The following is a 23701-nucleotide window of genomic DNA, read 5'->3' on the forward strand; positions in this document are numbered from 1 at the left end:
CCTGCCCCAGTCCCTTCCAACGTGGTAGCTCCTACGGCACTGACCACTTATACAAACAAGGAGCCTGCCCCAGTCCCTTCTGATGTGGTAGCTCCTACGGCACTGACCACTTATACAAACAAGGAGCCTGCCCCAGTCCCTTCCGACGTGGTAGCTCCTACGGCACTGACCACTTATACAAACAAGGAGCCTGCCCCAGTCCCTTCCGACGTAGTAGCTCCTGTGGCACTGACCACATTATACAAACAAGGAGCCTGCCCCAGTCCCTTCCGACGTGGTAGCTCCTGCGGCACTGACCACATCAAACAAACAAAAAGTCCCAGTGAAATGGTGAAGAAAAATCATTTTTCCCACTACTTATTAAGCAAATTTATGTGATATGTCTTAGGCAATTAGGAAAATACCAACAAAGGGAAAACCAGCCTTAGAAACCCATCATCCATTTGTGACATGTGTATATCACACCATAAAGCAAGAAAACTAGTAGAAACGAATGAGGTTTAAAAATCCACCATTTATACATTTAGAATTTCAAAAGTTAATTCCAGGTAACATTTGTCTTAAAGACGTCATTTCAGCCAACACCCAAAGGTCGCTTGGAAACACAGCACAGTGGCGGTGGTGGCTGGGCAGGACCAGAAATGACCTTTAGGAAGGAACAGGAGAGCAGGAAAAGAAAACTCTGTGCATCCAAGTCAGACCCAAAAGAAAGGCAATAACAAAATGAAATCCCAACACGATAAGAAAGAAACGTGGGTGACATTTTAGACAATAAAAGGGAAACACTAAATCGTGGAAATGATTAATATGAGATTTAATTATTCAAAACCTTTTGAGGAGTGTTGACCATTGATGAGCCTCACACATAAAAATCCTAACTTGCAGCAGATGACCAACGTGCCCTTCACAATCGTTGCCCCAGCAATGATACAGAAGCAAAGCCTCGTGGCCAGAGTTAATCAAAAGGAATACACACTCTCTAAGTTAAAAACAACGTGTCAGAAACAGTATCTGCCTTAATTCTTTAATCCCATATGTGAAAAGCCAAAGGAAACCTAAACCAAGCCAATGGGAAACACGTTGACTGGAAGCTGCAACAACGATTCTAAAATGTATTCGGATTTTTAGGATCAAGTGAAGAAGCCCACGTAGTCATAGGTCCTATAAGACACACTCCATCAGGACAGCTATGCGGTGACGGGCTGAGAGCACTGCCTGGGGACCTCCTGCAAGAAGTCCCCCGAGGTAGCCAGCACACTAGTCAAGAAACGACAAAGAGAAACACAACCAAACCCAGGCCAGGGAGCTGCTGCCATGCGAGGGCCTGGTCACAGTCTGCCTGGGTGCCCGGAGGGGCCAGGGCACCTCCCCCGGGGCAGGAAGGGTCCTAGTTAGTCCTCGGGTGCCCGGAGAGGCCAGGGCACCTCCCCCGGGGCAGGAAGGGTCCTAGTTAGTCTGTGGGTGCCCGGAGGGGCCAGGGTACCTCCCCCGGGGCAGGAAGGGTCCTAGTTAGTCCTCGGGTGCCTGGAGAGGCCAGGGCACCTCCCCCAGGGCAGGAAGGGTCCTAGCTAGTCTTCGGGTGCCCGGAGAGGCCAGGGCACCTCCCCCAGGGCAGGAAAGATCCTAGTGAGTCCAAAGCAACCCAGGCAAGGCTGGGAAGGTGTGGGTGGGCAGGGGTTGGTCACTGAGAGGGACACTGAAGAAGCTTAAGAGGCCGCTGGAGGGGAACTTAGCAATTTAGTGAGCATGGGGGAAGTTGTGGGAACTCAGAGCTGGGGAAGGCAAAAGATAGGACGGGGGGAGGCAGAGAGGCACGCATGCCTTTGCAGTGGTTCTTGGGCATAGGTGCAGAAGAGGGGGCATTCTTCAAGGCAGGGGCCATCCAGAGGCTAAGGTGAGGGATGGGTGGCGAGGAACTCACGGTGGGGTATCAGGGGGTCACCGTGTCTGCTGATTACTCGGCAACATGGTAAGGTAGAGGGGGAGTCTCTGGGCAGGCGACTGCAGAGGAAGCAGTGACCTGGGGTCTGATGACCGGGAGGCTGTGTCTTACCAATGCTGGGAGAGGTTTTGTGGAAGCTGCAAAGAGGTAGGCTCCAGGTGGCTTAAACTCTGCTCATTTGGGCTATTTTTATCTCAGTTGGACATGTATAAATTTGAGCTTGGTCCTGGTGGATTTTGGCACTAACAGGTCTCAGCCTGCAGAGAAAAGATGAACCACCACAGACTTGCCAATGCCCTCTGCTGTGAGACGTGTTAACACTGTCTGCTGTTTAAGATATGCCCGAGGTGTTGAACACATTCAGGAAGTATGAAGACTCCCTGATTCTCAAGATAATCGTGCTTAGGAATGCAGAATTCAGTGTCTTACGTTTCTTTAATAAAATCAGAAGTATGTGGAAGAGAAAAGCAAACAGCACCCGAAACCCATTCAGAGAGCAGCCCCACCCCATACCTTCAACACCACCGTCCCCAGGGGTCCCACAGCCTCACATGCACCTGCAGATTAGAGCCCGCTCTGCCCTGCCGAAGACCTTACTCCTCCCCGTGTAGTCCAAGCCATCTTCAGTCTGGTCTCTGGCTTAACAGTGCACCTGCCTCATCCCCTCCTCCACCCTGGCCCTCCAGCCCCACCCCTCCTCCACCCAGCCCAGTCCCTCCAACCCCACCCCTCCTCCACCCAGCCTAGTCCCTCCAGCCCCACCCCTCCTCCACCCAGCCTAGTCCCACCAGCCCCACCCCTCCTCCACCCAGCGCAGTCCCTCCAACCCCACCCCTCCTCCACCCTGGCCCTCCAGCCCCACCAGCCCCACCCCTCCTCCACCCAGCCCAGTCCCTCCAGCCCCACCTCTCCTCCACCCAGCCTAGTCCCACCAGCCCCACCCCTCCTCCACCCAGCGCAGTCCCTCCAACCCCACCCCTCCTCCACCCAGCCCAGTCCCTCCAGCCCCACCCCTCCTCCACCCAGCCTAGTCCCACCAGCCCCACCCCTCCTCCACCCAGCCCAGTCCCTCCAGCCCCACCCCTCCTCCACCCAGCCCAGTCCCTCCAGCCCCACCCCTCCTCCACCCAGCCCAGTCCCTCCAGCCCCACCCCTCCTCCACCCAGCCCAGTCCCTCCAGCCCCACCCCTCCTCCACCCAGCCCAGTCCCACCAGCCCCACCCCTCCTCCACCCAGCCCAGTCCCTCCAGCCCCACCCCTCCTCCACCCAGCCTAGTCCCACCAGCCCCACCCCTCCTCCACCCAGCCCAGTCCCTCCAGCCCCACCCCTCCTCCACCCAGCCCAGTCCCTCCAGCCCCACCCCTCCTCCACCCAGCCCAGTCCCTCCAGCCCCACCCCTCCTCCACCCAGCCTAGTCCCACCAGCCCCACCCCTCCTCCACCCAGCCCAGTCCCTCCAGCCCCACCCCTCCTCTCCCGGGGCCTGGTCTCTCCAGCCCCACCCCTCCTCCACCCAGCCCAGTCCCTCCAGCCCCACCCCTCCTCCCCCGGGGCCTGGTCTCTCCAGCCCCACCCCTCCTCCCCCGGGGCCTGGTCTCTCCAGCCCCACCCCTCCTCCACCCAGCCCAGTCCCTCCAGCCCCACCCCTCCTCCACCCAGCCTAGTCCCACCAGCCCCACCCCTCCTCCACCCAGCCCAGTCCCTCCAGCCCCACCCCTCCTCCCCCGGGGCCTGGTCTCTCCAGCCCTGCATCCCACCAGCCATCTCAGTGTCCTGTACTCCCAGGCATCACCTCCTTCTGTTCATCCTTTGTCTACACCTGTGTCTCCCACTGAGCTCTGCGGACAGGAAACCTGCCATCTTCAGCTCTGAGCTCGCTTTCCCGGGTAAGCACAGACCTCCCAGGCTTCGGGGCAGGAGGGGTGGACAGCAGGCTCCTGTGTGGTCCGCATTCAGCACAGGCTCTCTTATAGCTGGGGCTCCACGGTCCTAAGATCTGGTCCTTAGGTGTGGCCAGGTTATGTGTTCCTGCCTTGGGTCTTTACGCTCAAACTCCTACTGCTCAGAGAATGGAACAAACTGCCCTCTGCTAGGTGGCAATTCGGTTTTCAAATCCAGGGCCGTCCCGTTACAAAGCTGCTGTTCTTAACCACCATCAAACACCCAGGACTCCGACTCCCGTTCATTGTCCCAAAGCCCCTGCACTCTGTCTCAGGACACTGCTGGTCCAGGCCAGAGCTCTGCCTGGGTCCTGCTGATTCCTCTCTCAGGAGAGCGGGATGTCTTCCTTCTGACCTCAGCACACCCAGCAGCCAGGAGCGGGAGTCCCCTCGAGGAGCTCTTCCATGCTAAGCAACTTTGCTATGTGCGTCGGTGAATGCCAAGCCTGCAGTCACCCTGGTGCCACAAGATTCTGACAAAGCTTCTAGGTGATCCCAGGATGCACTGCTTCCCCAGACCCCATGGGCGCCGTGACCCCGGCTGCTGCCCCCCCGCCCTGTGTGTGCCAAAGGCTGTGTGTTTCAGCCCAAACATGTCCAGCTCTTTCCAGCCTTTGCAAAGCCCTCTCCCCTACTCTGTGGGCCACTTGGGAAATCCCCACTCATCCTTTAAGATTTGCCTCAATCCCATATCACCACCTTCAGAAAACCATTCTGAACCCCAGACTGAATCCCACAGCTCTTTGTGTGGCCAGAGCTCCTGTTCACCTGCTGCTACCTTGGACCCAGCAAGGTGGGCGGATCTGAGCTCACTCCGAGTGCAGTGGGGACTGAGGGAGGGCGTAGGGAAGGAGGGCACTGAGATGGTGTGGGCCACGACAGGGAGCGCAAACGATGAAAGTTAGTTACATCAGGAGAGCCAGGGAGGGGACCGCCGCATGATGGCAGCTGGAGGATTATCTCAGCTTCGGCTAAGGTGGCAAGGAGTGGAGAGGACTCATTTTGGAGGTAAAAGAGAGTCTTGGGGGCGCATTGGAGACGACGGGTAGGGGAGTTAGTGGAATCAAGGACGGCCCTTAAGCATGTGGCTTGAGCTATTAGGCGAACGGTGGTGGAATTTGTAGGTTTTGGAAGTTAAGTGAATGGCGGTGGCATTTATGGGTTTAGGAAGTTAAGAGTGCCCTGTAAGCCTCTACGTGCATGGGGCATTGCAGCTGGAATGACTGCTGCTCGGCACGCTGCTGAGGCACCCCCAGGCCTGCAGGGGGCTGCGGCGGGGAGTCGAGGGCAGGAATCGGGCGCTCAGGGCCGGGTGCTGATCCACCCGTGGACGGAGAGGCTCCTGCATGATGGCATCTAGTCATGTTCAGAGCCAACGTTCGCGAGAAGGTTAGGAAAATCACAATACCTGTTGTTGCACGCTCCTGTGATGAGTCTGTATTTGTTGGCCAGGCAAGTGTTCGGGCATTTTGGCGGCAGCATGTACGGCAGGCATCCAGACATGTTTGCAACGATGCCCAGCAGACCTTCTGACAAAGCATCTGCGAAAAACAGGAAACCATGAATTCTGCGCCTGGAATCACAAATCCACCCAACAAATACTCTACTGCAGTCTCAAACATGGCTCCAGCATTGAGTTTGGGGTTCTTATGTAACTGGGGTCACCGTTTTTGAAAAAAATCTGCTTTCTCCCTTTACATCAAGTGCTCACTCATTTAACTCCCCTGAGCTTCCTTATTGCTAGAAACATGGGGTTTTAAAATTTTTATTTTGCTCTGTGATCTTTCAGAAAAGCAATCTAAGAGCTCTCAGCCCCCAGGGGCGTAAACCAGCAAATAACTTTGCAGTTACCATCACCTCTCACTGGGCACGTCTCCCGGGCTCATTCGTCGAGATTGCACAGCAGGCACATGTGCCTAGTGACGGCCCCAGTGCTTTAGAAGACAGCAAGCAGTAGAATTTATCCTGTACCCCAACGTAGAAAAACCTTGTCTTGATGAAGATGGTGCACTTATCTACAACCCTTTCATTTTTCCTTTGTATTGATTTTTGGTTCCCTTGTGAATCTTTCCAGATGAGATGAGAGCCCAGCAAGCTATTTCCTGGTTTTTTTGTTTGTTTTTTTTTGGTCAGTTCTGTCACTATAATTTATATGTTATTCAACAAACGAAAGTGAGAGTGGCTTCGTTGTCCATTAGTAAAGGTGATCATCGATGACTTCTCCAAGATGCTTTACATAAATCTTTGATTAACCAGATACCAGTGAAATTGAGTGTTCAATAGAAAACAACGCCAGGAAGGAATGCATTACATTTTCAGATATGAGAGAAACAAACAAGTCTTTCAGTCATGAATGCTCACTAGCAATGTGGGGACCGTCAGGTAAACCCTGGGGCAGCAGTGAGCACTGTTAGGGGAGGACCAGCCTTCCTTGAAAAGCCAAGCACATGTTCTTCATGACAGGGATGAGCAGGTGCTTGCAGACAACAAATGTGCAATAGAAAAGAAGCACTAGGTCACAGTCACGTAATGGGAGTAACGTGAAGAACAGTCTAGAAGGAGAGGCGCTGCCATTTCTTGGAGTCAGTGCTTGGTGAAGTAACCAGAAGTGACGGGGAAGCTTTCTACATTCCTCGCACTCTAAATTTTCTAGATTCGCTGTGCTTACAATGGAAATCATTTTAAAGCATTCGAAACTATGGAGTCCTTAAGTTCTACATGGTAGCCTGCTCCCCTAAACATCTGTCTCTACAGACCCAGCAACGGGCATGTGTCCCTAAAACATGGACCGGAAAGACACACATCTTCTGACGCCAGGAGCTGCCATTTCCACAGGAGGCCTGGCGGGACCTGTGACAGGACTGTGGATCAAAGTTCTCAAAAGCATCGTTCAGCCACATGTTTGAAAGAAAAGGCATTTCACATGAATCTAAGGTTGCCGTGAAATTAATCAAACTTCACTGTTAAGTTTAGGATTTGAGAATTCTGGTTAGTACTGGTTTAGCCAAGTTTGTCTTATTCTAAAAGCTAAGTAAACCAGCACTGAATTAATTTATAGCTAGTTAGAAGGAAGAACTCAGAGGCCAAGTAGCTCATGACACTGCACAGAAAATAACCTTGATAAATTAATTAAAAAGACATTTCGCTTCCTTGCTCCCCATCACGGGAACCACAAATATGCCTTTTACTCCCTGTGTTACCAGCTCAGTATCTTATGCCCACAGAGTGCTTTATAAAGAGGTAAGGAAATGCTGACATTTGCTCCTGGCTTATGCGCTGGCCTTCTGAGAGCCGTCAGAGCGAGCGGTGCTACGGTCCCCACCTTAGAGATGAGTAGATTGGCTCTCCAAGGTCCTGGGGAACTCCGCTAAGGCAACAGCAACTCAGCAGGAAGGTGGGGCTTCCCGCAACACGCTGCCTCACCCGGCAAGTCCTCTCGTTGAAGAGGGTTTAGGAAGGAGCTTGCCGAATTTTAACTAGGAGGACGGCTATGGGAGCATTCCTAAATTATTTTATACCATAAAATGGATATTTAGCTTATTGAGCTAATTTTCAAATTTGATTTGAATAGGAGAGAAACAGCTATTTTCCAGACTAACAAAAATAAGATATGGAGACTGTTTGGTAAGCATCTTTTAAAATTCCAGCTTTTGTGCTTTGAAAGAGCTGGAGTCCCAGCCTACTCGGCCTCAGTGAAAAACACGCTCTGAACAAGCAAGCCCTGGACAAAGTCACGATGTCCTCCCTCAGGAGTGCCCTTCTAGTTCGGAGATGGGCGCGCATTACCGGTGGGGGCTGTGACTGCTGAGTTTTGGGGAGAGGCGCGCGCATTACCGGTGGGGTGCTGTGACTGCTGAGTTTTGGGGAGAGGCGCGCGCATTACCGGTGGGGGCTGTGACTGCTGAGTTTTGGGGAGAGGCGCGCGCATTACCGGTGGGGGCTGTGACTGCTGAGTTTTGGGGAGAGGCGCGCGCATTACCGGTGGGGGCTGTGACTGCTGAGTTTTGGGGAGAGGCGCGCGCATTACCGGTGGGGTGCTGTGACTGCTGAGTTTCCAGGCTGACTTTTCTTTTCATCGCTTGTATTGATGTTTCCATTATCTCTGCTGCTCGGGCAATCGCGCCACTTGTTGGCTCAGGAAGTTTGGAAAAAGACAGAAGCTGAGCTGGGGAACGGATTTCTCTCTTTTTGAGGTTTCTGCGGCACATAAAGAAGATATAGAAGATCATTTGTCTATGGCAGCTTTGGTACCTAATTGCTATTTAAGTAAACAGACATTTATTGAGTAACTACTGCGTCCCAGACCATGTGACAGGCACTGCGGGGCATGCGAAGGTAAAACGTGCAGTGGCTGTTCATGGGCTCATCAGGTTTCGTAATAGAAACAGGGTGTCAGTGAGTGAGCATCAGTATCGAATGACGAGGAGAACGGCCTATCCTTGCCCTTTACAAAGCTGCAATATCTGAATGAACTTGATTCTCATAACAATTGCCTGCAGGCCATCACATTCAAACCAAGACATGATTTGCTTATGTGATTTCCCAGCTGAGGAAACAGGAGCCTGGGGAGTGCATGGCCTCAACCTGATCTCAGAGCCAAGGCCTAGTGAGGGCACCTGTGTCCCGGCTGCAACTTCTTCCCTTCCCACTCCAGTGCAGCCCCGGGGCGGGGCAGCAAAGCTGTTCACAGTAGAGCTACATACACCCTCATAGAAAAGAAACCTGTGAAACCTCCCCTCACCTGCAGCCCCCTCACCTGCAGCCCCCCTCACCTACAGCCCCCCACCTACAGACCCCTCACCTGCAGCCCCCCTCACCTACAGAACCCTCACCTGCAGCCCCCTCACCTGCAGACCCCTCACCTGCAGACTTCTCACCTACAGACCCCTCACCTGCAGCCCCCCTCACCTGCAGCCCCCCTCACCTGCAGCCCCCCTCACCTGCAGCTCCCCTCACCTGTAGACCCCTCACTTACAGACCCCCTCACCTGCAGACCCCTCACCTGCAGCCCCCCTCACCTGCAGCCCCCTCACCTAAAGCCCCCCTCACCTAAAGCCCCCCTTACCTACAGACCCCTCACCTAAAGCCCCCTCACCTGCAGCCCCCCTCACCTGCAGCCCCCTCACCTGCAGCCCCCCTCACCTAAAGGCCCCCTCACCTAAAGCCCCCCTCACCTACAGACCCCTCACCTGCAGCCCCCCTCACCTGCAGACCCGCTCACCTGCAGACCCCTCACCGGCAGCCCCCTAACCTGCAGACCCCCTCACCTACAGACCCCCTCACCTACAGAACCCTCACCTGCAGCCCCCTCACCGGCAACCCCCTCACCTGCAGGCCCCCTCACCTGCAGACCCCTCATCTGCAGACCCCTCATCTGCAGACCCCTCACCTGCAGCCCCCTCACCTGCAGCCTCCCTCACCTACAGACCCTCACCTGAAGCCCCCTCACCTGTAGCCCCCTCATCTGCAGCCCCCTCACCTGCAGCCCCTCACCTGCAGCCCCCCTCACCTGCAGCCCCCTCACCTGCAGCCCCACTCACCTGCAGACCCACCTGCAGTCCCCCTCACCTGCAGACCCCTCACCTGCAGCCCCTCACCTGCAGCCCCCTCACCTGCAGGCCTCCCCTCACCTGCAGATCTCCCCTCACCTGCAGAAACCCCACCTGCAGCCGCCTCACCTGTAGCCCCCTCACCTGCAGGTCTCCCCTCACCTGCAGCCCCCTCACCTGCAGGCCTCCCCTCACCTGCAGGTCTCCCCTCACCTGAAGGCCTCCCCTCACCTGAAGGCTCCCCCTCACCTGAAGGCCCCCCTCACCTGCAGGCCCACCCTCACCTGAAGGCCTCCTTTCACTTGCAGGCCCCCCCTCCCATGCAGGCCCCCCCTCACCTGAAGGCCTCCCCTCACCTGCAGGCCCCCCACCTGCAGGCCCCCCCACCTGCAGCCCCCTCACCTGCAGGCCCCCCTCACCTGCAGGCCCCTCACCTGAAGGCCTCCCCTCACCTGCAGGTCTCCCCTCACCTGCAGGCCCCCGTCACCTGCAGCCCCCTCACCTGCAGGCTCCCCCTCACCTGCAGGCCCCCCCTCACCAGGAACAAATGACTTTATCAGTCACAACAGCAGCAGAGCCGGAGCATAAGCACCTGTGGGGTTCCCCAGGACCCGGCATGGCGGACAGGATATTTACCCTCCCCAGAATGCATGCTTTCCTTGGAGACATTTATCTAAAATCTATCTGAGCAAGAAATTTGGCTGATAGGAAGAACCAGAATCTCTGAGAACTGAAGGCCAAGAGCACTGCTTCTGATGACAATCACTTCCTGTGCCTCCTACAACATCACCTACACGCACTCCAGGGCTCACCTGTCTCATCCCTTCTCTCACCTGGTGCCCATGGGACGATACAAGCTAGCCCCAAAAGGGCTACATCAGGGAATCAAGGGTCTGGGAAAGAGCTCAGCTCCTGACCATGTCCTGGAGCGTCTCACCCAGTGGGTCCACGGAATGGGTCCCCAGGCCACGCTGCTCATGCCAGCCCTTCCTGTCCCTGCCACTGCCATGCAGTCCAGAGGGCTCTCCCTCGCTGGCTCGTCACTGTCCTGTCGGGTCCACATTCTGCCGAGCTTAGCTTACAGGGAGCTCAGTTCAGGAGAGCCTGGAGAGGTGCTTCAACCACCCCACAAGCCACAGCAGTCTGCGCTGTTCATCTGCAGCTACTTCCCAGGGGCAGTTATTCCAGAGGCAGACACATCCTACTGTAAGACCTCAGCTTCAGCACATGAGCAAGATATTAAGGGGTGACACTTGCAGGCGTTTAATTACAGCACAATATCTGAAAATCAAACTCAAGTTAGGGGAACTGTGACTCCAGCTGGTTTTGCATCCTTAGTGTGGTGTGGAGCCCAAGGCAGAGCCACGTGAACATGTGTTCACACTGTTTCTCCGGATCGCACTTGGCTCGTGGACACCATCCAGAAGCTTCATTTGATTGAGCAAAAACGCTCCTTTAGCTGTTCTATCTGCTGCCCCAGCAATGCCCAGAACGTTTCACTGTGAACACTAAACGGACGCACACGGTATCACCAATCTAAGTGCAGATACTCCAGGCTGAATACACTCTGGAACTCACAGGGAATTCTGAGTATCAGACACTCCCTGAATGCTGAGAAGGAACAAATTTACTGCTCAAGGAATATGATCCTGGAGAGAGCATGGGTGAGCCACTGAGACCGATGGGAGCATGTGGTTTCCCGGCCTCTGGTCTTCCCGGACCCACAGCCTCCTCGTGCAAATGCTTCTTCTGTCCTAGCCGAAATTATACAATTAGGAAGGGGAGAAAGGGAGGGAGTTGCTCCCACCCTACTCAGGGACCAAATCTCAGGTAGGAACTGTGCAGTCCTCAGAGAGAGCGAGAAAAAAGAAAAGCACGCTCAGAGTGACTGGGGTTTAGACTTTGTTTTAAAGGCAAATAAGTGCAAGTTTTAGCTCATTCAGGGTCGGTTCCTCAACGGAGTGTGGTCTTGGTGAGGCCCTCGCAGGAAGCTGGGTGAGTCCACAGGCCTTTGCTCCTCACGGCAGTGCCCGCTCTCTGCCACCGTGGGATCGATGCACATTGCCCTGTCCGAGGGGTGCCTGCCAGGTCAAGGCCATCCCCACCCCCACACACTCATGGGGCCACTCACTACCAGCCGTACCTGGCCAGGTGGCCCAGGCACAGTGGATGGGCAGATCCTGCCCCTGCCTGCTGCCCTGCTGGGACCATCCCCTGCCTTCCTGGAGGTCATATCTTCCTCCAGAACATACCGCACACTCTCGCGTCAAACAGGGATGCTCTTCCCAAGATTCTGGGCCAGCATGCTCACTGCACATGGTGAAGATCCGGGTCCCCAGGTACAGGGCCCCATCACCAGTGTGCAGTCTGTCCTGGTCTCCTTCCCACTGCTCTGTGGGAGCTGGTCTCAGGGAATGAGGACAAACACTAAAACTCTGGCTGCATCTACCTTGGGAGCAAAGTCCTCCGCCCCCGACCCTCGCTACCCAGGTGAGTGCAGGGATGCGTGAGGGCGAAGGGTGGAGTCTCAGATGCTCCTTTTCCATAAACACTTTCACGGGCAGGCTCTGTGCTTTCCTATCACTTCCAAACGCCCGGGCCACACCGCCATCCACGAGCGAGTGGAAGAAGTAACTTGGGCACACTCTTGCTTCTGATGTTATTATTTAGAGAAGTTTTGTTTTCCTTTTTAGGTCTGAAGTAACTAGATGTGTTTTGAAGGGTAAAAGTATTTTATTATTATTAAGACTTTTACTCAAAGCCAGTTCTCTAACCACCAGCCATCCTGTTTTCTGATGATCTTAACAAACCCATCCCTAAATGAAGTGTGCCACTCACGTGTCTGTCTTTAGAGAAGGCGCAGGGACCTTGAGAATATAAAATGATCTAATTCATCTCTGCATCCCAGCATCTAGAACAATGACTGTCCTCAGCAGAAACAGCATTTCTTAAGGAAAGAAACATAGTTGGAACAGGTATATGGGGTATTTTTGAGAGCTATCACAAGGGGAAACTTGCCAAGAGTCTCTGCAGCGGACACCTCCCCTGGCTCCCCCCACTCCAGTGCATCCTTAGGATCAAGGCGCTGATTTCAAAGCGGGGCTGGTAACATGCAATTTGTAAACCAAAAATAAGATTTGAATGTCCTCCTCTAACCACCTGAGTGGATTCCTCGTCTCAGCCAAGAGCATTCCAAAGTTAACCGGAAAAGCTGGTTCAGGCCACAATGGGAAAGTCATGGGCTGGACATGCCTCATTCTACCCACTGGCATCAACATCAGCACAGACCTTACATCTGATAAGAAACATTCACGATCTATTCTCTGCGATGCCTGCTGACCTGGAGGCTTCATCATAAAAGCTTGGTGCCCAAGATCCTTGACACAACCCAGACATTCCTTCCTATTGATATAATTGTTGCAAACAACTGCCAATCAGAAAAATGTGACATCTGCTTACGACCTGGAAGCTCCCCACCACGTCCATCTCACACGTGTTGATTGGCGTCTTATGTCTTTCTAGGGTGTGTAAAAGCAAGCTTTCCCCCGGCCATCGTGGGTGCATGTCCTCAGGACCTCCTGACACTGAGACACAGGGACTTCCCTAACCTTGGCAAAATAAACGTTCTAAATGGATTGAGATCTGTCTTAATACTTGGGTTCACAAATTGCCACTACAAGAGCAGCACACACTCCTAACTACGCACGTGGTACCCACCCCACTATCCACTCCCACCTCTTCCCAAGTAATTCCTGCCCGTTTTACACATATTACAGTGTGAATGAGTTTATGAGAAATATTTTTTTCCTTATTTTCCCTTTGATTCAATTTTTATAAAATAAATAACGATTTGTTTGCAGGCAATGTGAACAATAAGGTATTTTTCTGGCTGAAATAATAGCAATTTGGAACACATTAACTGCTGTCTTTTGATACTTTGTGTCTCAAGAGCTTATTTAATTATGAGTCAACTTTCTACAAAATAATAAGCTTGGAAGGACAAACTGCTTCACAGGTTTTCTGTTTTTCTTTTCTTTTTCTAAATGGGTAATATGAGACCACAGTATCCTTAACACTGGTGTCTGCTCTATACCTACAAATGCTAAGTATCTAAAAAATGGAAGCGACCTCCGTTTAGTTATTTATTATATGCCTTGGGTAATGCTACAGTTACATCACCAAAGACCTGGACCTAGGTCTCTCTTTTGTCCTTAATCTGTCCTCATCCTTGAGGAGAGAGGCCCGTTTTGCTCTCAGGAGCCTCTACTGTCTTTTGACAGTCGAGGAAATATGTAACCACAGAGGGATCTGGACCCACAGAGGATATCGTATCTGTAGGTGTTGACTGGATCACGGTGCTATTCCTCTCTGTCTTGCTAAAGAACAAATTGGAGATTAAATACTGGTGCTGTCTGCTGCTTACACGGGACACTGAGAAAGTAAATTAGCCCTGGCAAACTTCAGGTTTTCATTTGCAGTTGTGAAAATCAGGCCACGCGTGTGCGGATGTCGGTGGGATGCGCCTGTAGGCAGCACTGGGGGCGGCGGCCCCTCCGCAGGGCTCACCTCTGCATCGTGGCGTACATGGCGGTGTCTACCAGGCACTTGCTTTCCTCCAGGATGCTGGCAATGAGAGACTCTGCAGGCTTTCCTAGAAACAGAGTATCACGCAGTCAGAGCGCAGTGACAGCTTGGCAATCCCCTGACACTGTTGCTTTGTCCCTCAAGCCCATGCTGCCATGGTGATGTCCACACAGCTTCTGGTGGGGAGGGCTGCTGGTCAGGTCCTGGGGGTCGCTTCCCCTCTAGGGCCTTTGATTCCCCATACAGAGGGGCGTCCGTTCCCCCCGCACGGAGCTGCCTGGAGGATGGGACGAGTGAGTCGCTCACCTTAATTTCTCACTGGCCCAAGTCACTCACATGATTCTGAGCAACTTAGGCTCTGAATATTTATCACTGGTTACCTGAACTAGTGGTAAAGTTGATAATAAGATTTGCCTATCGTAATTTGTGTACTTAATAAAAGATAAAATGATTCCATTACGCCAGCAGTTTCCAATGAAAACACTCACTCCTATATTGCTTGTTGTAGTAGCTGGAATGTTTAAGAGGTTAAGATCCCATTTCTGGGTAAAAATGTGAAGTTCTAGACGGGTAACAGGAAGACGGCAAGTGCTTCGGTCATCGTCACACACGGCTGCTGAATTCACTTGTGTAGCAGCAGCACTGCGTCAAGGGAAATGAATGGATTCCAAAGGCAAATACAAGACCCTGAGGGGACACCAGGCTCCTGCTCTCCCCACGGCCCAGCGGGCGCCTGCAGGAGGTCGGCCCAGGAAAGGCACCTGTAGGTTCTTCAGGGCTTCAGCCCCAAGCGCCTTCCATGCTGGTCCCCACCCAGGCAGCAAACAAACTCCCCCATCACTTCTTCCTACTCACTCTGCCCCACCCCATCCATTCCCTGGACCACCCAGTTTCTCTTGGTGTGACAGAGCCAGGTTAAGAAAACTCCATGGCGGATCTCTCTTGGGGTTCTGGGAAGAGTTACCAGTGGTTAAGCAATGGGGGCAGAGGGTGACCCCTCAGAGGGGTTAGGCAGAGAGCAATGCACAGAGGCTTTTCGGGGCTTCCTGGAGCAAGGGCAGGAGGGAGGGAGGGGCACCCAGCTGGGCTCACAGCTCCATCAGGGACCCCCAGCACAGCCAGCAGAGCTGTGGGTTCTGGGTGTGGAGTTTGAACAGGGGACCCAGTTTTGCACCAGCGTGGGCGAGCTCAGGGAAGTGAAATGTAGGGGGGCGGGACGGATGCCCCTGGGGGTCAGTAGGAGCAGAGAGAGGAAGGGCAGCCTGGGAATCACAGGACCAGTGGCAGAGGCAGACCTCAAGGACCAGCATTCAGGGCTTTACCAAGATGTCTTTCAGCTCTCAAGAGCCAGGGAACCTCCTGTTCCACAAAAGCTTGAGGTATAAGAAACCTGGAATTTTCATCTATTTTCCTTCCAAACCCACTGCAATTTCCAGGCAACTTAACTCACAGTTTGTATTCTGAGGTCAGCCAGGGCAGCTTATTTATCAAAGCAGTGCCCCCCACCCCGCTCCTCACCCCCCAGGCAAGACTCTGGTGCTTTTGGGGTGTTCTGGCATTCTTAAGTGGCAGAGGGGTGAGGGCCATGGGCTCTGGAGTGAGACCAATCTGCCTCCGCATGACGCACAGATCACTTCACCTTGCACGGTTTTCTCTGCTAGGCGCACAGTGACGTCTTAGGATGGCTTTAGAGAGAAGTTGGCAGGGCTCTTGACCTCGGGCTGCCAAGCGCTCAGTGCTCCCGACCGTCCCACCTTTTGCTTTCGGCCTCTGGCCGCTCTGTCAGCTGCAGCCCCAGGTTCTCTTCCCCCAGTGGTCTCCCTCCTGTTGGCGTCACCCCAGGTGCCTCCTTTCTGGCTCCTCTGACCTTTACCCTCTCTTCTCACCCTCCTTTCATGCTCTCTCAAATAGATGCCTGTTTTCAACTTGAAGGCCTCTCCTGGGCCACCCCATCCTCCTCTGTTCCCCATTGAGGGGGGTTAATGGCCTGAAACAATCACCCTGCGAACTCCAGTCCCCCAGCAAGAAACCCAGGCAGGGTCTTCCCATGCTGTGCTGACTTCCCCACAATCCCTCCGGAAGAATGTCTCACTCCTGCCTGGCACCTGCGACTCTCACTAGAAGAGGCTCTCGACAGGCTCCTGCACTGATCCTGCACCTCCCGTCCTCCGTCCCTCCTACTGTCACCCAAGTGACCTTTCTAGAGCAAGGTCTGCCTGTGCCTGTGCCTTTGATGGAAGCATCTGAAGGCTCTGGATGCCCACGGGATGGCACGCAGACCCTCCTCAGAATTCAGGACGTCCACAGCCTGGCCAAGACTGACCTCCACGCCGCAGAGCTGAGGACATAGTGCACGACTATCCTTCGTCTCATGAAACTGTCAACCTCAAGCTCCCAGCTTTTCCTTTATGAAATTTTGATCCTGCTGAACTTTAAGAACCAGAAAAAAAATTAGCTCTGTCCTCACACCACCTGTGTAGGTGCATTTTGTCAGTGAGGGCTCTGCAAAATTCTGCGCTATTCACGACTGAGACCACAGGCTGGTTTTCAGCAGGTGCTGGATAATTATTTAGGAAGCAACTGATTAAATACAAAGAAATGCTTGTCTTTTCCCACTGTGCTTGGAAATGGCAGTTACTAGGAGATCATTTTCTGTTATTGATCAATATTAATATATTGTTATTTAAGTTTAACCGTTCACATTGCTTAGTCTCTAGTTTCTTTTCTGATTGGAAAATGTTTTACAGAATTAAAATAATATTTTTATAGGCTTACAGATTATTACTGTCTTTTAAGTTTCATAAAATAAATACATTTTTGTATTAAAACTTCCTGCCAGAGACACACAATTCTCATCAGATAGTCTCAAGTCTCTGCTGGAACCGGAGGTGTTTTCACTGTTTGGGTTAACTACTTCTTGGCTGAATAGAGACAACTGGCATCCCTCTGGAGGGGAGGAAGGAACCTCAGCTCTCCCTGCATCTTAGATTGATTTTTCTGGGGCATTTTAAATTCCACTGACAAAAGGCACATTCGCAAGAGGAAAACCCACAGCGGGTTACTAACCTGGCCTCCTGCTTCCACAAGGGAGCCCCTTGAGCGCCCTGAGATGGGAACTTGGAGGGAGAGTTAGAACTCCACTGTACAGCCCCTCAGGAAAAGAACACCCCATTTTCAAGAAGCTGCAAGACCAAAGCAAAGGACTTTGAGCTCCCGGGAAACACACTGTGAGGAGGCCGCTCCGGGGCAGCACGGGAAGGGAGGCTGGGGCTGCAGTCAGGCTCCCCACACAAACGCCTCTGGGCTGGCTCCAGGCTGTGGAGGGCCTGGGCTCTGCTAGAGAGGGAAGGGGACACTTTTGCGGATCTATGTTCTACTTTTAGGCAAACGGTGGGGAGGGGGGGTGCAGACAGCTTTTCCTGCGTCTGCTTTTCAGTTTCCAGCAGCTCACATTAGCTCTCCCGCCACCAGGGAGCTGGGTGGTCGGCTTTGAGCCCCTTCCCATCGTCAGCCCTGCAGCTGCCCTTCCTTCCTCGTGCCAAGCAGTCCTAGGGAAGAGGAGTCGAATGCAAGGACCACAGATTTACGGGGTTTGAACCTGACCTTTATGTTTTTCAGAACTGAACACGGAATTCTAGGGAGGTGCAGGACTTAGTTACTTGCTCTGCAGAAGTGGCCGATCTCTCTGCCTGCGCCTTCTCAAGATGGCTCCTGCTCTGAGAGGCACAATGCATGGGTCCCCAAATTCTCCTTTATGCAGATTCATATTGTTTATTAAACAGGTGGGATTCAGGGATGCATTATGTGAGAACACACTGTATTTCAGAAAGAAAGAGGAAGTTGTCTTGTTCCAAAGACTGTTCATGTTAAAAAAAAAATTATATATATATATATATATATATATGAAAGCCAAAATCTTTCTTCACCAAAACCATAAGCCCCCAGGACCAGAGCTTTGCCCCTGAATGATTCTAAGCACTTGATTTCCATTCAGAGTTGTGTGTTGATCCTCACTTTAATCATTGCTCTTGGCCGAAATTTGTAAACTGGGGGAAGGTTTGCCAACTTTCCTTTTTAAACAAACTCACTCGCTAGGCAAGATCCCACGTCTTCCCAGTCGGCGGGCACTGCCTCGGCTTCCCGTTGCTCATTTGCATCTTATTTTCTTTTAACCACTGTAACTTGTGGAACATTTGCCACAAAGATAATCACAAATAAATCTTGATTTTACACAAATGCTGGACTGCAGCTCAGTCTGTGTAGTGATAAACACACAGGGCCCCAGTGACGAGCACTCAATGCAGCACCTTAGAGAAGGGACTGAGAGCAAACTTCTCTTAGATGGCAACGGGCATGCACAGATTTTGGGGGGAAATGAAATCTTTTTTGATTTTCAAAGCCTCTTGTTACAGAGTTTTTCAGGTGCTGAAGTTCATTTCTCTTTGTGGTTTGACCCTGGGAGATCTTGCTCTGGAACAAGAGTCTCTCCCAGTCTGAGCACCTGCCGAGACCTTTCGCTCCTTATTCACATCTTCCTACGATTTACAGACAAGTTGATAAACCTATATACTCTCTCCAGAACTGATGTTTTTCTTCTCTCTCTCTCTCTGTCTTTGAGATTCTCACTCTGTCACCCAGGCTGGAGTGCAGTGCCATGATCTCCACGCATTGCAACCTCCACCTCCTGGGTTCCACTGATTCTCGTGCCTCCGCCTCCTGAGTAGCTGGGATGACAGATGGGCACCACCATGCCCAGCTACTGTTTTTGTATTTTGAGTAGAGATGGGGTTTTGCCATGTTGGTCAGGCTGGTCTTGAACTCCTAGCCTCAAGTGATCTTCCTGCCTCGGCCCCCAAAGTGTTGGGATTACAGGTGTGAGCCACCCCACTGGCCTGATACTTCTCACTGAGCACTTACCACTTCAGGTATGAGGATGAGTGCTGGTTCTCTGTGAAGCCTGGGATGTGAGGCTGAGTGACCACAGCCCCGCCACTTCTGAGCACTCCAGACCTCTATGTTTTGATCTGTAAAATGGGTGCCTGACAAATCCTGGGCAAGCACCTGCCAAGCAGGACCCCTGGGAGCAGTGTCTGCTTACAGGTGACCGTACATGGCCTGGGGAACCGGGGTCCTCGTGGCCCTGCCGCACAGAGGCTGGGGAGCAGGCCGAGGCTTTTGCTTCACAGAATCTGTGAGCACAGGTGTCATAAACACAGTCACTGGGCATCATTTTCCAAATGAATTTAAAACTGCAAAACAACTCTTAAAGGACGTAAAATTGAAAGCCTGTGAGACACATAACATTTTTTAAGTAACTCATTCACATTTCAAATAAATAATAAGTCAGCTTGGGAATACTGGAGAGGGCAGGCAGAAGGATGTGTCCCAGTGTGTGGAGAAACCCAGCTGTCATGCTGTGCGCTCGTGATGTGTTAAGCAAATGTGTAAGCAAAAGGAAAACGTCAAATGTCTCAGAGACGAAAAAATAATTTTAAAAAACTGCTTTAGCAAAAGCTGTGGATCCTTCATTCCTGGTGGCTTTTTAAATGTGATTTTTAAAATTAAAAACACGTTACAAAGTTTTAAATATTTTGTTGAGTAGCTCTCAAGTATAACGACTTGCTCCTAACTAGCTCCTGACTTCTAACATGCTTTACTGTGGTTTTATCCATTCAGATCCTTAATACATATGAAATAAAATAACCGTAATTAATTTACAAACCACTGGCTGAGCACCTAGCATGTTCTGGGTGACAGAGTGACCGATTTGTTCTGGGAAGACGCAGAATCACTTTTTCCTGAGGTTCTTGATACTGTGACTCTGATTTAATTGTGTGTGTGTGTATGTGTGTGTGTCTGTGTATGTGTGTCTGTGTGTGTCTCTGTATGTGTATGTGTGTATGTGTATGTGTGTGTGTCTGTGTATGTGTGTATGTGTATGTATGTGTATGTGTGTGTCTCTGTATGTGTATGTATGTGTGTGTGTGTGCATGTGTGTATGTGTTTGTGTGCATGTGTGTGCGTGCGTGTGTGTATGTGTATATGTGTGTATGTGTATGTGTGTGTATGTGTGTATATGTGTGCATGTGTGTCTGTGTGTATGTGTGTATGTGTATGTGTGTGTGCATGTGTGTATATGTGTATGTGTGTCTGTGTATGTGTGTATGTGTGTCTGTGTGTGTATGTGTGTGTATGTGTATGTGTGTCTGTGTGTGTATGTGTGTATATGTGTCTGTGTGTGTATGTGTGTGTATGTGTATGTGTGTGTGTCTGTGTATGTGTGTGTGTCTGTGTATGTGTGTGTGTCTGTGTGTGTCTGTGTGTGTGTATGTGTGTGTGTATGTGTGTGTGTATGTGTGTGTGTCTGTGTATGTGTGTGTGTCTGTGTATGTGTGTGTATATGTGTGTGTATGTGTATGTGTGTGTCTGTGTATGTGTGTGTCTGTGTATGTGTGTGTCTGTGTATATGTGTGTGTGTATGTGTGTGTGTGTCTGTGTATGTGTGTGTGTCTGTGTGTGTCTGTGTGTGTGTCTGTGTATGTGTGTGTATATGTGTGTATGTGTATGTGTGTATGTGTATGTGTGTGTGTATGTGTGTGTGTCTGTGTATGTGTGTGTGTGTATGTGTGTGTGTGTGTGTGTGTGTGTGTTTGCCAGGGCACTGCACGTGCAGCTTTAAATGGAGTATCTCACTCTTGCTCACGAATAAGGATGGTGATGGGTAATTTTCCAGGGTTATCCATGTGCGGGTGAGGGGCAGGAATTAGGGGTGAGTAGCGCATCCTTGCAGCATGGACAGAAGCTGGCAGGGAAAGCCCCCGTGGCTTCCCCCGTCTCAGCGTGGGCAGTGACCAGCATGTCCTGGGGGCAGTGGAAGGAGAGAGTTCTAAGGAGTCTCGAGTCTGTTGGGGACTTCAGGGCAGATCCTAACATGACTGTGAAGTCCTGAGATTGGGAAGAAAATGTGTCCCCGCAGGAGGCTGGGCTGGGCGTGGCTGGGGGCAGCGAGGGCTCCAGAGCCTGTGCTCCTGAACCACAGACGAGGCCTCCAGGCCTGGGACCCCGCAGGAGGCTGAGCTGGGCGTGGCTGGGGGCAGCGAGGGCTCCAGGGCCTGTACCCCTACAGACAAGGCCTCCAGGCCTGGACCCTGCAGGAGGCTGGGCTGGGCGTGGCTGGGGGCAGCAAGGGCTCCAGGGCCTGTGCTCCTGAACCACAGACAAGGCCTCCAGGCCTGGACCCCGCAGGAGGCTGGGCTGGGCGTGGCTGGGGGCAGCGAGGGCTCCAGAGCCTGTGCCCCTGAACCACAGACGAGGCCTCCAGGCCTGGGAAATGCTGTCGAGGGCAGAGGTCCTAGTGCTGCGCCACGGCCCCAAGACTGTCCAGAGGCCCAGGGACCTGCCCAGTGAGGAGTCACCTGCTCCTGGGCCAGTGGTGTCTGTGGGGTGGGAATGTCCAGGCAGACGCCCCCACGGGCTTTGCTCCAGTGAAAGGTGTTCTCAGGGTTGGGACTTCATTTTGGCAAAAGTGAAGAGTTTATTTATTTAGCATAAGCCAAGAGTTTGATCTGTGATTATTTTAACCACTGCATCTTAGCAGCTTTCTGAACCTGTTTTCACATTGTAGCGCCTGAGTCCAGAAAACAAACTCAAAAGTTATTTAATAAAAACGAATTTTGTAGCAGAAGAAGAAAGACACTCCCAAAGAAATTTTTCAAAACTATATATGAATAGGTAAAAGTGAAAATTTCCTCTTGTGTCATCCAAGGAAAATCAGTTCCTTTTTAAAGAAAGAAACGTACAGTATTTTAATCTTCTAAAATCAAGAATTACAATCCTTTTCTGAAGCATAACAAAACATAGGCTACAGCGGCCTAAACTGACCCTCAAGAGCTACCATTACACCCTCTATTTTGGTGAGTGAGAAAAGTAACTTTATGAGGCCAGAAGACCACAACGTGCTTGCTGCTTACCCCAGACGAGTTCCTTGCCTCTCGAGATGAAAGGGAAGAAGGCTTCCGTGCAGGCCATAACCAGCGTGGCAGCCAGGACAGCGAGTGTTCTCATTCTAAAATTAATGGAAGGAAACAGAGTGTGCAGTCAAGCAGCGGCCAGGCCGTGGGAACCGCTCCCCGCAGACTCACGCAGCCTCCAGTGCGGCAGGCGGCTCTCACAGACCTGGGGTCTGTGGGGCAGAGTCGCGTCCGTGTCGGGAGATGCACAGAAGCTGCAACACTGAGCAGGCCCCCCAGTCCCTGGTGATTCAAAGGCAGAGTTTTTACATTGGCTGCTCCTCTTGCCAAAGTGTCTCAGTAACAGCCCATTTAAATGTCTGTTAATGTCACACAGTATCGACTAACTAGGAATAATGATTGGGAATGAAAAACATCTGATTCCCCTAATACATCCGTGTGGCAAAAAGTGAACACTATTAGAAACTTAGCCTTTTAAAAAGTGATAAATAAAACCCCTAAACGCCTATTTCTTACAACATTGTTATGTCCACAAAATGATTTCAGAATCAAGTTGTTAAGACAAAACCGAAGACTCAAAATCCACCATTTCTACTTCAAACCCTTGTTTTCTTATCTTGGGGGTTCTGTGGCTACTTTGAGCCGGTAATTTTGTTAAGCAGGTAGTACCAGTGAGCCCGTGTGGAGGAATGTGTCTCAGGGGACGATGACCTGTGAACCCACCGTACAGGACCCACGCGTTCCAGCCGAGGTCACCAGTCAGCCAGCCAGCCTTGCTAAGAGACGCCACCCAGACCTGCCACAACGGCCCAAAGGACAGCCTCTGCTGGACCACGTTCAAGTTTCAATGATGGATTTCTCTCCGAAAATGGAAAAATGAAAAGCTTTACAACTGACCTTTCCTTTCTCTTCTCGGCCACCTGCACTGTTGGGTACTTTATCTGTGGCTGTGACTCTTCTGAAATGTCACCGCAATTGCCTCACAGGGACTCAGTTACCCGCCTTATAAGCTGACTCCACGCTCTGATACCCGGTCAAGATGCCAGCAGGTGGAGTGGCCTCCACTCTTTGCAGGAAAGGAATGTCCGTGGAGCTCTGTTGTGCAGGTGCCAGGCCTCTTGTGCGTCCTGACTGGTCAGAAACAAGGTGCCCTGTCATCGGGGTTCATGTGCGGTCCGGCCTCTGGCTGTGAGGGTCAGGAAGAAAAGGGGAAAAACTTACCTGGAGAGAAAGAACAACTAAATCGCCCTGGTGACACTGCCTTCCTCTTCCTCTGCGGTTAACTACCCTGTGGAAAGGGATGTGACTCTTGCAGGGACTGGGATGGGTGCAGCTCCCGGGCCCGCCGAGGACTCGCCTGCAGCTCGGAGCCTGTTCCGTTCTGTACTCAGCCCTCAGTTTTCTTATCACTATGAGGTGGATAAAATACACTTTTTTCCAGTTTGTGGAGGTGAAAAATGAGCACAGTCCAGCCCGTGTTCGCCAGCATGCAGACAGTGTTCTCCCCCCCAATCCTCATCATGCACCCGTCCGAAGAGTCTCCACAAAGATGGAGAGACACACAGTAGGAAGGTTAGTCACCACGATGGCGTTTCAAAAGCTGAGAGATGACGGGTCTTCGTGGTTGATCTGCTTTCGGGCTGCATCTCATCATGAAAATGAAAAAAACAGCGTGTCTTCAAGACCCTCTCCTGAGACCTGAGCCTCTTTGTGCCC

The 23701-nt window shown here is 52.0% G+C and overlaps 1 protein-coding gene across 2 annotated transcripts in view; it reads right to left on the bottom strand.

Moving 5' to 3' along the window:
- TPO (thyroid peroxidase) overlaps nt 1-22269 on the bottom strand; it is a 94239-nt gene extending 71970 nt beyond the window's left edge. Inside the window, exons 1-4 of one of the 2 annotated variants that reach the window (XM_078350050.1) lie at nt 21986-22269; nt 13998-14082; nt 7910-8079; nt 5291-5423 (exon numbers count right to left, since the gene is read on the bottom strand). In XM_078350050.1, coding sequence (XP_078206176.1) covers nt 5291-5423; nt 7910-8079; nt 13998-14082; nt 21986-22079 — 482 coding nt within the window. In that variant the 5' untranslated portion in view covers nt 22080-22269. The remainder of the gene's footprint in view (nt 1-5290; nt 5424-7909; nt 8080-13997; nt 14083-21985) is intronic. The other variant, XM_078350051.1, reaches the window with a different exon arrangement.
- Between the last annotated feature and the right edge of the window lie 1432 nt (nt 22270-23701).

This window comes from Callithrix jacchus, chromosome 14 (genome assembly GCF_049354715.1).
Source record: "Callithrix jacchus isolate 240 chromosome 14, calJac240_pri, whole genome shotgun sequence".
Classification (NCBI taxonomy): Eukaryota; Metazoa; Chordata; class Mammalia; order Primates; family Cebidae; genus Callithrix; species Callithrix jacchus.